This window comes from Ochotona curzoniae, unplaced genomic scaffold, assembly GCF_017591425.1.
Source record: "Ochotona curzoniae isolate NIBS_2020 unplaced genomic scaffold, NIBS_Ocur_1.0 scaffold_4701, whole genome shotgun sequence".
Classification (NCBI taxonomy): domain Eukaryota; kingdom Metazoa; phylum Chordata; class Mammalia; order Lagomorpha; family Ochotonidae; genus Ochotona; species Ochotona curzoniae.
The window spans coordinates 55830996-55848447 of NW_024467122.1; the positions used below are offsets into that span (position 1 = coordinate 55830996).

A 17452-nucleotide genomic window follows, 5' to 3' on the forward strand; every position below is an offset into this window, starting at 1 on the left:
TCCCAAGCCAGGAGCCAGGAATTTCTTTCCAGGTCTCCCATGCGGGTGCAGGGTCCCAAGGCTTTGGGCCGTCTTGACTGCCTTCCCAAGCCACAAGCAGGGAGCTGGATGGGAAGTGGGGCTGCCAGGATTAGAAACGGCGCCCATATGGGATCCTGGAGCGTTCAAGGCAAGGACTTTAGCTGCTAGGCCACTGCACCAGACCCAAGAATATTACTGTCTTATAAAAGATACCAAAACCAAAATTTTCCTACCTTTATGTACTGAAATTCAGTCACTATAAATTTGCTATTAATTTTTTTAAATTTTTAGAAGTATATCAATTTATAGTAAAACAAGTATCATTTTGCAGAATACCTGCAACTGGTATTTTCCTAATGTGTTTGGCAAATCTGTACTTAGATATAACTTGAATTCTATTTTTTTCTTGCAGTATGACAAGCTTCGTGCATCAACAGAAAACTGACATGAATGAAACTATGTAAAAAAAAAAACCATGTAGAAAATAATTACCTGCACAGACGGACGACTCCACATGCTTAAAAACAAACAAAAAAAGAATTATTTTCTAGTTAAGCCTCTCAACATTATAGACTTTACAAGATATTTCATGACAATCTAATTTGAAAACATGCTTATTAAATCTCAGAATACTATTTTAACATATTAGTACAGGAATTGCTAATGCACATAGACACCTAGGTATCAAAACGTGCAAAGATAATAAATACTAAGTTCTATGAAAGAGAAAGAAATCTAGGTACACACAGTCACCGCCCCCGATTCAGGATTTCTCAAAGCCCCGGCAGCAGGCTGGTTGTTGCTGTGTTTGGGACTGCAGTAACCGCTGTCACTGTCGATGTCCGCCTCGCTAGCACCCTGTTCGCTAGAGGACTCGGCGGTGGGGTGGGACGTCCTTCTCCTCCTGCCTTTGGCCTTCCAGAGCATCATGGCAGTGCTCTCCGAGAGAGACTTGTTAGCAATATCTGATGGAAAATCTACAAAGAACCAAAGAGTAACGACAGTTCCTTGTGAGGGTCAGAGTGACAAATTCTCACCATTAGGGCATAAGAAAATAATGACGAGATCATGGAAAGGTAAGATGTTCCTGACACACTGGCTTTTAACAAGTTAGTATGAAAACAGAATGAAAATCTCATTAATGTTGTTTAAAAACGATCATCCATTAAAGAAAACACAATCATCTCAAGTTCACCACGCGCCCTGTGACCGTGACCGCACCCGCTCTGTCCTGCAGAGATCACCTCTACTCAGAGCTCTGTGTTTTTTGTTAGTTTCAGTGTGGATTTTTTGTATTCCTAAAACATAAATCATAATTTTACAGTTCTTAACTTTTTTTAAATGTTAATATTCTTTTGTGACTTATTTTTTTATGAATGCGGCTGAAATTCATTAATGGATTTGATTTGGATTTGCTCAGTTCCAGCAATGCGGCCGGCCATCTGGGGAATGAACCAGTAGATGGAAAATTTTTGCCTCTCCCTCTAACTCTGCTTTTCAAATGAAAAACAAATTAAAAATATATATATACTACTATAATCATTCTTACAGACACAAAAATGTTGGTGTGTGTGTGTGAAAGCTTCTCAAAGGTGACAGCTGCTAGCTTTAATAATGTAAATTAATCATTTTTCAAGTTGATTGAAACAATGAAAACTACCAGCAGTATATATATATATATATATATACATACACATATCTTCAGGAATCCACACTTCACCATATATTTGATACAGTTCTCTAGACTATAATCTTTGCCGATTTGTATTTAAAAAGAGAAACTGTGGGTTTCAATTTGCATTTTTCAACTTAATAATGAGGTTTAGCATCTTTTCTGGTGCTTGTAGAAACCCTAATATTTTCACCTTTATGAAGCTCTGTTACTTTTATTCCTGGAATTTTTTTTTTTCACTTCTACCCATTTGCTTATGGAGTTGTGCTGTGTTAGTTTTTATTTCATGAACTTCAATCATGATAAGAAATTCCTGAAACAAAACCCCTCACAATCACCTCTCAATTAATCTCAGCGGATGGACAATCTTTCTGTGTCTCCTTTTCTCCATAAATCTGATATGCCTTTTCAAAAAAAATAAAACAAATCTTAAAAAAAAACAAAACAATAAAAACCATTTCTTGTTTAAAAGCTCTTTCCACCATGGAGCACACCAGACTACTGCTCTCACTGGACAGACCTCTGCACTCTCCAATGGATCTTCCCAATTACAAATGTTTCTGGGGACTGGTACTGCGGCATAGGAGGTGAAACCACTGCCTGTGACACCAGTGTCCCATTTAAGCACTGGTTTAAGTTCTGGCTGCTCCACTTCTGATTTAGTTTTCTGCTAAAGTGCCCACTCAGCAGGAGAGTAGCAGACGGCCAAGTGCTTGCATCCTGGCACCACATCCTGGGAGTCTCAGATGGAGACGGAGCTTCACGCTCCTGGCTTTGGCCTGGCCCAGCTGCAGCTGTTGTAGCCAGCTGGAGAGTGAACCAGCAGATAGAAGATGGATCTCTCTTCTCTCTCTAACTCTGCCTTGCAAATCAATGAATCTCTAAATTTTTTTTAAAACGAAAAAAAAAAAATCTAGGAAAAAAAGAATGTTAAAGGCTATTAATTCTTATCTGATCTTATCAGTTATATGCTTAAATATAGCTGAGAAAAACCAGGTTATTTCAAAAAGGTGCTATAAAGGATGTTAAATGATTTATAAAGAGTTGTAATCTAGTTATCAAAAACACTTACAATTTTGATTTCTACCAAAACAGGGTACTCAAATTTCTGTCATAACTCCTCTACTACAATAGCAAAAATGGAAACCTCAAATCCTGCTCCAGGTTTTACATAAACACACCAGTGAGCAAGCTGAAAGAGCACTGTTTTATGCTTCCTATATATAGAATTTCACAAGAGGCAGGGCAAAAGGAAAGATGAAAGTATAGAATCCTGAAACATAGCACAATCCACAAATATAAAGTCTATGTGTGAGAAAAGACAGAAATCAGTGATATAGGAACCTTTGTCTTACCCGTTTGTTGTGACGCATCCACCAAAAGCACAATTTTTGATCGATTATCAGGACCCACTGCATTTGTTTCTTTCTGAGTAGCCACATTTTTCACCAGAGGTCTTTTGCTTTTTATGTGCTGTTGTAAAAGCTGCTGCTGATTTAAGTCAAAACAAAACAAGAAAGTATTCAGTACACTAAGTGTAAAATACATATTCACCACCAAATATATTTAAATGCAGGTTCTACAGCATTATGGAGAAAGTTACCATATCAAGGTTTCATGAAAGTATTTGCAAAACAGTCTTAATAATGTATTATATACTGACCTGTATTTTCTAATAATTTTTTTTCATCATTCCCTTTTTATTTTATGTAAAATTCCATAGGCAAGTAACTGTTAGTATTACTATGATCAATAAACTATGAACTTGTTACTTGGATTTTTATTTTAATAAATCACAAGAGTATAATTGCATCACCAGGGGTTCTAGATATTTATTTAAAGGGGCAAAAAAGAATGGTAACATCAAGACTAAATTTTATAATAATGCAAACAAAAATTTGTCACAGTTCAAAAAGAAAATATATAAAAGCTAATCCCTTCCTTCACTTTTTAAAGTAGATGCTTATTAATTGACAGAATACATTTAATTCCAAATGTAACTACTTAAACTCCCTTAAAGTGCTAGAAGTAGATTCTGAAAAACAACATCCTTTAAGCTCTCTAACTATGTATTATCGTGTGGTTTCCTTCACTCACCTCTTCACTCACAAAGGACTCAAAGGGTTGCCACCAGCAAGGACTATAAATTTATTTAAGTAACTTCAGTTGCTTGTTTACTTTTTTAATTTTTAAAAATTATGAAAGAAGCAATAACGATCTTTTTTTTTCCCCACTAAAGGAGCTGGACTAATGGAACCTGGAAAAAGCACCAATCTTTTGATGATACAATCATGAAGATGCGTCTTTCAGGACCTTAAATGTGCTCACCAGAAGCATGGCTTTTCCTCTTACTAGCTTTTTAAGATCATAATGAAAAAGAAGCCTACAATGAAACCTTAACTCTCTTGAGATTTTTTTTTTTTAAGATTTATTTATTTTTATTGCAAAGTCAGATATACAAAGAGGAGGAGAGACAGAAGAGGAATGTCTTCCATCTGATGATTCACTCCCCAAGTGAGCGCAATGGCCGGACCTGTGCCAATACGAAGACAAGAGCCAGGAGCCAGGAGCTTTTCCCAGGTCTCCCATGTGGGTACAGTGTCCCACGGTTTGCTGTCGCCCTTGACTGCCAGGCCACAGGCAGGGAGCTAGATGGGAAGTAGGGCTGCCAGAATTTGAAACAGCACCCATATGGCATCCCGGTATGTGCAAGGTGACATCTTTAGCCACTAAGCTACTGCACCAGGACCTCTTGAGACATTTTTTTTTTAAAGAAAAATTTAGTCAAACAGCTGTGCCTAAATAAAACTAATTTCAAATGTTTATCTTTCATTTTTTTCCAACTTTAGGAGACTGTTCACAAAACAGTAAATTATCTCTTAAACAACAAAGTACAATCCCTATGAATTTCTAAACATTCATAGAATTAAAGCAATGAAATTGAAGTGATTTAAATGAATCACAAATGTCCTTTTCCAGAATAATTTCCCCCGCTAATACAGAAAACTAAAATATCTTTTAATATGCTAGCTGTTCAACCCTGTTAGCACAGGAAGCATGCTAACCATTTATTAATGTTGACATCACCATGTAATTTTCATGACTAGTTTTAAACTAAAGTAACTCAGAAATACTTATACATCCCGTTTATATAAAATTATTGCAAAGATCACAAAGGTGGTCGCAAGTCATATTACCAACCAATTTTTCCACAGGAAAAAAATACTTTCAAGTAACATACCCTTGATAATTTATGCTAGTGAATGCTCTGTAGTAAAATCAGCATTAAAGACCAATCAATACAAGAAGCAGACTAATTATATTAACAGAAATATTAGCTGTAAAGGCCAATCAAAAACTGTCACTTACTTTTGGTACCACTGGTCCTCGATTACTGCTTCTGCCTCGGTGGCTGGACAATGGGAAGACTTGTCCAAGCTGACTTGGACGCTCAGTGCATTCTGTGGTTATAGCATTGACAGTATTTGTAGCTTGAAAGGTGTTGGAGTAAGGTGTAGGAAAAGGATGATAGAAACCCATAACTTGGGCACATGGCGCTGGCATCAGCTGATAATATGTATACTCTGTAGAAACAGGTGGCTGAGCAGACAGAATGGGGTAGGCAAGGTATGGTCCAGTGGGGTTTGGATTGGGCTGCTGCCATCGTATATCATTGTTATATAAAGGGAATTGTCTGTAAAACCAAATACAAACAAGAACAAATCCACTGACAAGTCTAAAAACAAACTAAAGCAAAATCTTAACTGTTTAATAAAAAACTGAGTAACAGTGCCCTCATAAAAATTCTGGAAAAAGAGACAAACATACCATCTCTTAATTTTCCTTGGCTTAATTACAGATTAGGTACGTGAAATAACTATTTAAATGGCAGTATAAAGGAATGCAAACTGATGAGTTTTATTGCAATTCACAAATCATTACTATGTGTATGCAACTCTGCCCTCAACCTCAAGATATTTCTGCTTGTAAGTTTAACACATTGCTGCTGAATAAGCAAACAAGGGCAGCACAATGTTTTCAGCTGGCACTAACTGTGACAGCAGAGCACTGTATAAGATACTCGTTAAGCAGGGTGACTGAATTCCTCTGACTCTCACTCTGTTTATTCCAGGACCTCCTCTTTTCCATCCTTCTTAACCACCTGGCAAAGTGCACCTGCTTTCCTGGCTCCCCTCCTTAGCAACAAAAGCAAGTTCATCTACCAACATCTCCGACATTACAACTGCTTCTAACAGGACTCCTATAAAGCACCAGCAAGATTCTTCCTGTCCCAGCATCCCTACTCCACACTGCTGCTGACAAATGAGAAGTTTGAAATGGAAGGTGCTGAAACATAGAGTTTTTCTTCAATAGTCACATGACAAGATTTTTTTAAATCCTAAAAATATTTTAGAATAATCTGCTGTCCTGCTCATGAATTATCAGGTTATTTGTTAAGACAAGAAATTAGCATACTTTACACCAGTCATTTTTTTCAAAGAGAAAAAAAAAGTACCATTTAAATTGAGTTTGTAAATCATCTTGCACATTATCTAACAGGTCAAAGAGCTTTAACATGAACTTCAACTATAACTAAAAAGGATCCTTTAGATGCTACTGTTTGTCCAACCTGCTAGACTATGTTTTAAGAAACTCATAATAATAACTTGCATACTTTACACATCAGAAGGTAGCTCAATGGTCTCAGATATCATGTACGCAGAATTTCTAAAAAAAACTACAGTGACACAAATACATTATAATTGTGTATCAATATTGACCATCTCAGCCCTCACAGTCTGCTGGGCAGAACCTGAAGTCAACAGCTGCCTCATCCATTTATTTCATACTATTCTATATCTGACATAACTTGAAAAAGATTGAAAGTACTTCAATACTTCAAAGAAGGAACTACACCACTGAGCTGCCAATCACTCAGGTAAGCTAAAGCAGGGTTAGAAAGGCTATCCTGCGTATCACAGCACCTACCCTTCAGCCCCAGGCCACACGTTAAATGAACTGTAAGCACTGTGCAAATTCAATTTGTGAATATAGTCTACACACCAAATCAAAACTGGAGTCTAGAAATGTGTGCTAACTAACCCCAAAAACATCAAAGGCTTGTACTGTAGCTTGGTATTTTCTTCTCATGCCAGACTACGTTGGCAATTTTAAGATTAAATACCTATTGTCAAAAGTGTTCCTGTTCACTTCTTTCTACATACTTCATTCCTCCCCTCGGTCAGTTTAACTCAATGCAGTTCAATGGCAACACAGGAGATATATCCAAAACATTCCATTTCTTCTTAGAAAGAGTAAGACAACCTTTGATAAAAATGTTCCCATTCTCCTATCACTTGGTTTTATTTACTCCTTTTAGAAAGTAAAATTAAATCATAAATTTTATTTTACAGGTACAGAAAAAATTTTGGAAGTATGCTCTTTGATATTCTCTACCACTCCAATATGCAGAAAACAGTAATAAATAATTACCTATTAGATTGATTTTCCTGCACAAACGGGTAACAGGTGATCAGGTAGCTGGGAATTGGAGTTGGTTCTACACCAGAAACACTCCCATTTTCATTTGGTAGAGCCATAGGGATCATAAACGTATCGGGATTCTTCTTCTGGGGGATAAACGGCTCCACCTCCGCTGACAGCTTGACATTCTTCAAAGAAAAGGTGGAATGATTACAAACACATGAGCAAATAACTTAATATAAGTTGACAAATTAACAGCCTTTCCAAACAGTAATCAGATCTCTTCTTAGTGTTCACAAAATATCCAAAGGAATAACAACATCAACTTTAATGATCAAATTATCTAGACAGTCTTCAAAGAGGAAAATTATCAAAGATTACCAAATCTCAATGAAATCATGGCTTACGTAATCAAAGCTGTTAAAACAATCAAGAGTACAAGGAAGTCATACCTCAGGGTCTAAAAATAAAGCTGGTAATAAAAACTGGCTCTTCAGACAAAACAGTGCGTTTTTAACTAATTTTCTTAGAGGGAAAAAAACCACTAAACAGAGTTTTGAAGGATAATTATATTTGTTTGAATAGTCTAGAAAAACCCTATTTTTGACCATTTCAGGAAATTAGATTAGTATCATTAAATTAAAAGGAAGGAAAATGTCTAAGATGAACAAAGCAAAACAAAAAACCAGACAGGGAAAAGTCTCTGGCTCAAAATTCAATGGCGATGGGAAGAGAGGATGAATACTTGAGTTTTCCAAGCAGACAAATCAGCAACTGAAGTCGTCTGTAACATGTACTCCCTTCTGGTTTACGTTCTGCATTTTTCCTTATACCAAATTCACAGAGGTTTAGAAGACAAAGAAACTACACTATTTAGGGATATACTGAGCAAAAAGCCTTAAAGAAAAGTAAGTAAATTCCATGAAAGTCAAAAGAATCAGTCCTAGGGAGAGCTTCTAGATGCCTGACAGAGCTGTGTCTTACGGTGAAGTGTATATGTATGTTTGTGTGTGTGTGTGTGTAACTCAGGAGGCGTTCATTTTCCAATGAATCATTAAACTCAATACTGGATTTACATGTTTTTCAGTGCATTAAATGGCAAATTTTAGTTTACAAAGTATCTATAACAACATTAGATTCAAAGCCAGGAGCCTCTTCCAGGTCTCCCAAGTGGGTGCAGGGTCCCAAGGACTTGGGCTGCCAGCACCCATATGGGATCCCGGCACGTTCAAGGCGAGGACTTTAGCTGCTAGGCTACTGCACCAGGCCTAAGGGCAACTATTTAGCTTTGTGGTTAAGACATGTGCAGACTCACACTGCAGTGCCTGGCTTTAACACCCTGCTCCAGGACCCTGCTCAGGAAGACCTTGTCCAGCCTGTAGCAGGTCTTTGTAGACATCTGCAGAGTTCGTCTGTGGCTGGGAGATCTTGACGGATCCATCCACTTCTCTCTCTCTCACTTTCAAAATAAAAATATTTTTCAAAAATACATAAATGATACAATCTAAATAAAATTAAACTCCTTAATGAAACCAATATGATAAAAGTCAAGTTTCTAATGACTCAAAACAATTACTATAGACACCAATGATCCTAATTAGAACTTAGCATCAAAACAAATTGTCCAAGGTGACACTAATAAGAAGTTGTCATGGTTTCCAGAATAAATTTCAGTCATGTTTTACAGTGTAATCAACCGCAAATCTATGAAAATCTAAAGACAAGAATTGATATATTCGGGCCCGGCGCGGTGGTGCAAGTGGTTAAAGGTCCTCGCATTGCATGCCCGGGATCCCATATGGGCGCCGGTTCTAATCCCGGCAGCCCCGCTTCCCTTCCAGCTCCCTGCCTGTGGTCTGGGAAAGCAGTCGAGGACAGCCCAAAGCTTTGGGAACCTGCACCCGCGTGGGAGACCCGGAAGAGGCTCCTGGCTTCTGATCGGCGTAGTATCGGCCCGTTGCGCTCACTTGGGGAGTGAATCATCGGATGGAAGATCTTCCTCTCTGTCTCTCCTCTCTGTACATCCGCCTTTCCAATAACAAAATAATAAAAATAAATCTTTTAAAAAAAAAAAGAATTGATATATTCAATTACATGGTCTTTATTTGGAAAACTTTTTTTCAAAAAATAGTTCATTGTAAATATTCACAAATGCTTGCTTAAAAAAGAAGGGAAAGAGGATGGAAAACACAAAATCTAAACACTCTAACAATATTCATTCAGTAACTTTCCTAGCTCATTTAAGTTTGAAGTTTATATCTGCATGAATCAAATCTAAATACTGGAGAATGATAACATTTATAAACATTTATTATTAACTCAGTTGATTCTTGAATTTTTTTCTTGAAGACTTATTTGTTTTTATTGCAAAGTCAGATATATAGAGAAGAGGAGAGACAGAAATATCTTTTGTCCGATGATTCACTCCCCAAATGGCCACAACAGCCAGTGCTGCTACACACCCATCCGAAGCCAGGAGTCAGGAGCCTCTTCTGGGTCTCCCACATGGCTGCAGGATCCCAAGGCTTTGGGCTGTCCTCGACTGCCTTCCCAGGCCACAAGCAGGGAGCTGCTGGGACTAAAACTGGTACCCATATGGGAACCCGGTGCATTCAAGGCAAGGACTTTAGCCATTAGGCCACTGTGTCAAGCCCAGATTTTTTAATTTTAACATAAGCAGCAAAACTCCTTCAAATGTTAATAATTTAGTAATTTTCACTTTATGGATTCATTAGAACCTCAAACTTAGATAAAGTATAACAGATCAAATCAATATAATACTTCCCCAATTAGGATAAAGCAATCTCTCATGATAATACACAAAAAAATGGTAACTTGCTTTACACAGTTCACATATATGTATAAAAGGGGGAAAAAGCTGATTCACATTTTAAATGTAAGCGTTAAGATTGTGTTGTAGTATAGCAAATTAAGCTGCCACCTGTAACAATGACATCTCCTTTGAACACCAACTTAGCTTCCTGGTACTGCTCTTGTGAAAGCAGTGCAAGATGGCCCAAATCCCTGGATCCCTGCTTCCAGATTAGCTCCTGGCTCCTGGTTTTGGATTGGTCCAACCCCAGATGTTATAATCATTTAGGGAGTAAACCAGTAAAGGGAAGGTTTCTCTTTTGCCCCCAATCTCTCCATAACTTTGTCCTTTAAATAAAATGAAAATCTTGGGCCCGGCGCGGTGGCGCAGTGGTTAAGGTCCTCACCTTGCACGCCCGGGATCCCATATGGGCGCTGGTTCTATCCCGGCAGCCCCGCTTCCCTTCCAGCTCCCTGCCTGTGGCCTGGGAAAACAGTCGAGGATGGCCCAAAGCTTTGGGACCCTGCACCCACGTGGGAGATCCGGAGCTGTTGCGCTCACTTGGGGAGTGAATCATAGGACAGAAGATCTTCCTCTCTGTCTCTCCTCTCTGTATATCCGCCTTTCCAATAAAAAAAAAAATAATTAAAAAACAAATCTTTAAAAAAAAATAAAATGAAAATCTTAAAAAAATTTTTTTATTTTGAAAGTGAGGATTCCTTTTGAATATAAAAGAATTCTCTGAATGGATCCAGCACTATTGTGCAGCAAATAAGGCTGCTGCCTACAATACAAGCACCCCGAATAGGTGCCAGTTTAAATCCCAGCTGCTCCACTTCCCATCCAACTTTCTGCCAATGTGCCTAGGGAAAGCAGAAAAAGCCCCTAGCCTAGGAGTCTTGCTCCCACACGAGAGACCTGGATGGATTTTCCAGCTCCTGGCTTCAGCCTAGCTCAACCCCAGCTACTGAGGCTATTCTGAGAAAGGAACCAACAAACTGAAGCACTCGTTTTCTCTCTCTCACTCTAACTCAGCCTTTCAAATTAATAATAAAACAATCTTTTTTTTAAAAAAAAAGAACTCTTCAAGGCCAGTACAATAGCTCAATTAGCTAATCCCCTTCCTGGAAGCACCAGCATCTCATATGGGTGTGAGTTCTAGTGCCAACCACTCCACTTCCCATCCAGCTTCCTGCTTGTGGCCTGGAAAAGCAGTGCAGGATGGCCCAAAGCCTTCGGATCCACATGAGTACGTGGAGACCTGGAAGAAGCTCTTGGCTCCTGGCTTCAGACTGGCTCAGCTCTGGCCATTGCGGCCATTTGGGGAGTAAACTAGCAGGTGGAAGATCTTCCTCTCTGTCTTTTGTTGTCTGTGCAAATCTACCTATTAAGTGAAAAATAAATAAATCTTTTTAAAAAAAACTCTTTAAAATTTTATAAATCTGCACCAGTAGGTAGTTTTGTTTATATTCATAAATACAACTACATCAAATTCTCAATCTAAAATGCAAAAAGAAACCATATTAATCACTACTACAATTAATGAATCCGTTTCAAAGCCTGGCTCAGGTCAAATGTTTCAATAAACTTACTCTTAATTTCATATCTGCTTTATAAACCCAGGCAGCCTACCATTCAAAAGATATCATGCATAATTTAAAATGAATATGTGCAAATATGCATAGCATATTTCGTTAAATATTAAAATCTGCACTGGCTTTTACTCTGAATGCAATTCTAGATATCAAAGTTCAACAATAAAACTCAGAAACAGTGAAATGCTCCTTTGTTTTCAGAAAGAAAAAAAAAGAGAAAGAGAGAGCAAAGCTGCTACAGTCAACAGCTGCACAAACAGAAGATGTCACCAGCAGGAACAGACTGGCAAACTTTTTCCTATCGCTGCAACTCTGCATGCTCCAAAGTCATGTATTGTGATTTTAAGGCCCTTGGCAGCACATATCGAAATACAGCATGTGTTCTCAGGCCTGAGAAGCAATGTAAAAAACACAGCTACTCTGAAAATTTCACACAATAAAAGGTAACAAAATAAGCAAACAACATAAACTTGTAATATATGAATTATATAAGGTAACTTACAAAATGTGGGGAAAATAAAACTAAATAATATATTTTGGTGCAGAAAAATTAAGTGTATTTTTCATAATATGCATTTCTGTGAATATTTTGAAGACCTCTTATATTGGTGGATGTCAAAAATTCTGCACACACAAAATTTGCACAAAAATAAGCGCATCTTTTGGCTCCGCTTTCACTTCACAAACTTTTGGAAATATTCATGTGTTAATGTAGACATCAGAGAAAAATGTCTTGGCCTTGTGTGATAGCCTAGTGGCTAAATCCTTGCCTTGCATGCGCCAGGATTCCACACAGGTACCGGTTTGTGTGTCCCAACTGCTCCACTTCCCATCCAGCTCCCTGCTGGTGGCCTAGGAAAGCAGTGGAGGATGGCTCAAAACCTTTGGACCCTGCACCCACGTGGGAGACCCAGAAGAGGCTCCTAGCTCCTGGCTTCGGATCGGCTCATCTCCAGTTACGGCAGTCACTTGGGAAGGGAATCATTGGACTTAAGATCTTGCTCTCTGTCTCTCCTCCTCTCTGTATATCTGACATTGCAATAAAAATAAATAAATCTTCAAGAAAAAAAAGAAAAGAAAAATGTGTTGCATAGGCACATGCTATGAAAACTCTGAATAGTTACCCTCATCTGTTTTTCTCAGCTTATATGTCTGTGCTTGCTCTATATTGCCACAGTCAACATTTTAGTGATCAGAAATTTTACAGCAGAAAATTATCTCAAAATAAAGACTACATATTCATATATACAAACAAAACTGCTACCGAACAGCATTTACAAACAGAAAGACAGAATACTCACAAAGTCAAAACTAAAGTAGAGCTTAACAAGACTCTCGCAGTGAAACTTAGTAAGTCCCAACCACCCACAAGGAAAAGAGGCCCATGCAAACCCCACCTCTTCGTCCACAGTAAAGTAAAAATACAGCAAATATTAGGATATTTTACACCACATCTCCTTTTCTAAAGAAAAAAAGAGACAACAAACAACTAAAAGAAACCTGCTGGTTATACTGCTTTCTGCCTTCATTGGCTTATACTGAAAGTAAACCACTTGCCAAAACAAACTGCTGTAGTTATGTAAGTTTTGTAAGAGTTCAGAAAACACTGAAAAAAAAACATTTAATTTAGACTTGTCCCAGCTGTTTTCTATCCACACATTTCCTCTTTTACCAATACAGATTAAATCTAATCCTGTCCAACTCTGAGGGAATTTTGCTAAAAATAACCTTTCCAATTCTTAGATTATCTAACCTATTACTTAGTTTTTAGAAATATTATTGTCTCTCTTGCTTTGATGGCCTCCCCACCCTGCTAACTTCTTGCCTTGGGTACTTAATTTTTACTTCATTTTGAAACTGTTGAACAATGAAAGCATTTGCTATGCATTTGCCTCAGAGTATCGCTTCAACCATATTTCAAAGGTTTTCATATATAACATCTTACTGCTATCATTTTTTTCAATTATCTACACTGTACTTTTTATTTCCTTCTTGACACAGTGACTTGAAAATGTCTTCATCAATTTTCAAATGCCATTTTCTCTAAATGAGCATGTATTTATTTCTGGTTACAAGAGCATTAACTGATAAGATGTATTATTTACTTTTATTCACATATAAAAATACAAGTATTGCTAGATAATAACTATTTACAGAAACTCATTCAGAAAACATTCATCCCTTGGTATTTGGGGCCATTTTCAAGCCTCCCCATAGATACCAAAAGCCTCAATGATCAAATTTCTTATATGTTGTCTTATAACATACATACATTTTCCTCTATCAATATATTTAGATTTCTTACAATACCTGACACAAGGTAAATATTACGTAAATAGTTATCAAACTATATTGTTTAGGGAATAATGAAACCTCCTCCCAAAAAGCACATATGTTTATTACAGATGTGTTTATTTTCACTAAATTTTTTCAACCTACCAACTAACCAGGATTCAGAGGGTCAACTGTATACTTAGTTCGTTATGCTAATATTACTTGAAATTTATAAATTACTTAAAAGTTATAAAACAGATTGCTTTATATCCCTATTGCTGAACAGCACTGCATGCAACCATGCATTCCATGTTTACTTTCCTAAGAATTAAACACGTTAATAGTGAATAATCATAAATTATTTTAGAAGAATATATCTAATATTAATACACCAAAGATTAAGCTGATATTTAAATTCACTGTGATAACTTAAGAGTTTGGGAACTTAAAGTGTTTGGTCACTGATAAGCCCACTGTTTTTGAAAACGGAAAAACCACGAAACATTTTTCTAAATTTTCTAAAACTGAAAACACTAAGCCTTTTAAATAAAATGAAGCTCATGATGTATCCTTCACGCCTCCCTGCACTAGCTTTTTTAAGAGGAAAAAAATTCATTCTTGCCATGTAATATCTGTTCTTAGAACATGGAACTCTAGCAGTTAAAATTAAGCTGCTTCTTTTGATTTAATGCAGTCTTACTAAAGGCACTCGCTGGTTATACCAGTCCTTCAAACAGTCATTCACTGCAAATAAGACAAACCGCCTAGCATTTGTATTCCAAGGGACTCGTTATAATCTGATCAAAATATACATAACTTATTTTTTATAAGAAGAATTTACATAAAAGTTAAAAGGAAGTCACAACAACATAAACTTTCTGGCAAAGAAAGTTGAGAATTTCTAAAAAGTTACACTTGTGCAGTATCTCTAGGGGTACTTGAATTAATATACAGTAAGTGAGGTACTTGAATATACAGTAATATAGTAATGAAGGTACTAAAAAATGCAAAAAAAAGTTAAATACAATCTTTTCTTAAAAACCAAACTTCTACGAACTGGTTATCATTATAGGCATCTTAACGCTTGTAAGCATTTAGAAACTCTGGATGCAAGTCAACATTGGAAGAAAAAAAAACTGTGAGCAAAATGGAAAAGTATCACATATACTTTCATAGATTTTACCCTACTGAAACTGACTTCAGTAAAGTATAAGATCTATTCCAAATAATCTTTAAAAGCCATTCTATTGTTTTACAACATAATGAAAAGAACGGAGATTTCCGAAAGCTGATAAGTCTCAGCCCCTACCCATTAGGTGAATGGTCTTTACATTTTCCTCAATGAAACAGCCCCGGCCCTGCTTGAGAACATGATGAAACTAATGGAATCATTTCCCAGAAAAACACACACAGAAAATGAAGCACAGGCCTCCCACTTCACTCACAGATCCCTAAACTAACCAGGCAAAGATACATTATTTTTCTGAATGTTTCAAGGGCTGGGGAAGTATTCAGGAGTGGGAGAGTTGCAAATTATCCTGTCAGCTTGGGGTAGGAATTAACAGCAGGTATTGAAAAAATTCTTCAAAAGAAAATCTTTCTCTCATGACTTTTTTTTTTTTCCTATTTCTTAAATTTTTACAAGATTTTAGTAGGAAGTGGACTTTGGGAAGATGCAGGATGAAAAGAGGAAGAGGTTGCCTATTTTAAATAAACTGCTCCTAGCACTTGCTGTTAAGATAATCACACACAAACAGCTATGCTGCAAGTCACAATCTCATGAGTTAATTACATTTCCCCTAGGATGAAAGGAACCCTAAGTATATATGTAGCAGCGTTACTGGTTACAGCTATAGCTCGCTGGTGGAGGACCGAGACCATGAACCCTTTCATTAGTGACACACATAACAAGGAAAAGTGCTCCAAGAAATCTACCACTTGCTGAACTTTAAAAGTCATGGGTATTTTTTGATGCATATCTTGAGAAAGTATTTTTAAACTAGTTATAGATTATACAGAATCTTCCTGCTTTACGGGGGGGGGGGGGTAAATCTGTGTGAATGTGGCAAGAGGCTCCCCCACCCCCACCCAAACTTTGCTTTGGTAATTCCATGTACTGTTTAACAAAAATCATTGTTGTGGACCTACTGCCACATAAAGCTTTTCTGTTAAACCTCAAAGGAGAAAACACTCCTCTTAGGAAAGTATGCTTGGACTGTTTATAGAGTCTGATGTCGAGTTCAAAACTGGTTCCAACGACACTCAGCCATCTGCAAGAACTAGGGAAACCCTGTCTCATCTGTTCAGGTGGTAGAAGTGACGGGCGGACCACTCGCCTCCCCTCTTCGTGCGTCTGTCTAGCTCAAAACTGGACAAAGCCTTCGGAGACTGCAACGGAGGAGGGAATAAACTTAGACTTCACCGAATACAGCTGTTTCGTAGATACCGTCAGAGCGGAAAACACTAGGGGGATACCCACTGCGTTATCCCTGCCACCCAGCTCCTCCCAGCATGGACCACCAAGCATCTGACGCAACTGAAAACAAAACACAACACGGGGGGGACCAAATGGACGACTCGGAAATGAACTCAAAGAAACCTTGGAAATCTCAGTTCGAGTTTAAGAAGGGGGTTGGGGGGGGGAGGGGGACTAACTACACTTTCTTCGAACAAAAAAAAAAGGACAGAGGAGCCAGGAGAAATCGAAGTAGGGTTTGTCAGAAGGCACAGCCTCCGTCAAGCCCCTGCAAGCGCAAAGGCCGTGCGTCCCACGTCGCTGTCATCAAGCAGTGTGGGACGCTCTTCTGGGCAAGGGGCAAGCCTTCAGCAGCCTCCCCGCCTGAACAACACATTCCAGAACTGAGCGGGGTAGCCCCGCTGGGAGTTCGAACCCCTCCTCACCGAAGAGCCCAGCCGGGAAAGCGAGGCCCCGGGCGCCAGGGGACGGACGCCGGGCACCCAAAGCACCCTCCACCCCCAACCTGAGGCAAAAACTGGAACAATGCAGAGAGCGGGGAGCTGCCGGGCCCCCGCACCACGGGGGTCGGAGAACCACCCGACCCGACCCGGCCCGGCCCGGGAGGCAGTCGCGACCTCGCACCCCTGGCCCGGCCGGCCCCGGCCCGAGCCCGCGTACCTGGTCGCTGGGGGCTCGGTCCATGGCGTCGGCAGCCGCAAAGGGCCCGCTCTAGTCAGTGAGGAGAATGCCGCGGGCCGCTTTCTCCATGGCCCTCCGCTCGGGTCCAGGCTGGGCTCGGGACCTCCGCCCCTAGCTGCCAGGCAGAGACACCGAGTCGGCTACGCCACTGGCCGAGGAGGCGGCCCGAGCGCCGGGAGACTGAGGAGGCGGTGGCAGCTTCGGGGGAGGGATCATCTGGGACGGAAGCCGCGGAGGGCCCAAAAGCGCGGAGGCGTAGTCGGAAATGGAGACGTTGACGGAAGGGAAAGCAGGGCGGGGAGGAGGCCGAGTGACGGCAAATGGCCTGAGGGCGGGGAGGAGGACTGGCCCGGGTGAGGTCAGTAGGAGGTGCCCAGGAACAGGTGCCGTCCACCAGTGACTGCCGGGCCCCTTGGACCCGGAGGGAGTGCAGTCCT

General features: G+C 39.2%; 1 protein-coding gene across 3 annotated transcripts in view; it reads right to left on the reverse strand.

Annotated features, from left to right (window-relative positions):
* The window catches only part of SECISBP2L (SECIS binding protein 2 like), a 44070-nt gene extending 26853 nt beyond the window's left edge, over positions 1 to 17217 (reverse strand). Inside the window, exons 1-6 of one of the 3 annotated variants that reach the window (XM_040970189.1) lie at positions 16995 to 17217; positions 7187 to 7365; positions 5063 to 5387; positions 3049 to 3184; positions 769 to 998; positions 514 to 538 (exon numbers count right to left, since the gene is read on the reverse strand). In XM_040970189.1, coding sequence (XP_040826123.1) covers positions 514 to 538; positions 769 to 998; positions 3049 to 3184; positions 5063 to 5387; positions 7187 to 7365; positions 16995 to 17018 — 919 coding nt within the window. In that variant the 5' untranslated portion in view covers positions 17019 to 17217. The remainder of the gene's footprint in view (positions 1 to 513; positions 539 to 768; positions 999 to 3048; positions 3185 to 5062; positions 5388 to 7186; positions 7366 to 16994) is intronic. The other 2 variants (XM_040970191.1, XM_040970190.1) reach the window with 2 other exon arrangements.
* Positions 17218 to 17452: the final 235 nt, after the last annotated feature.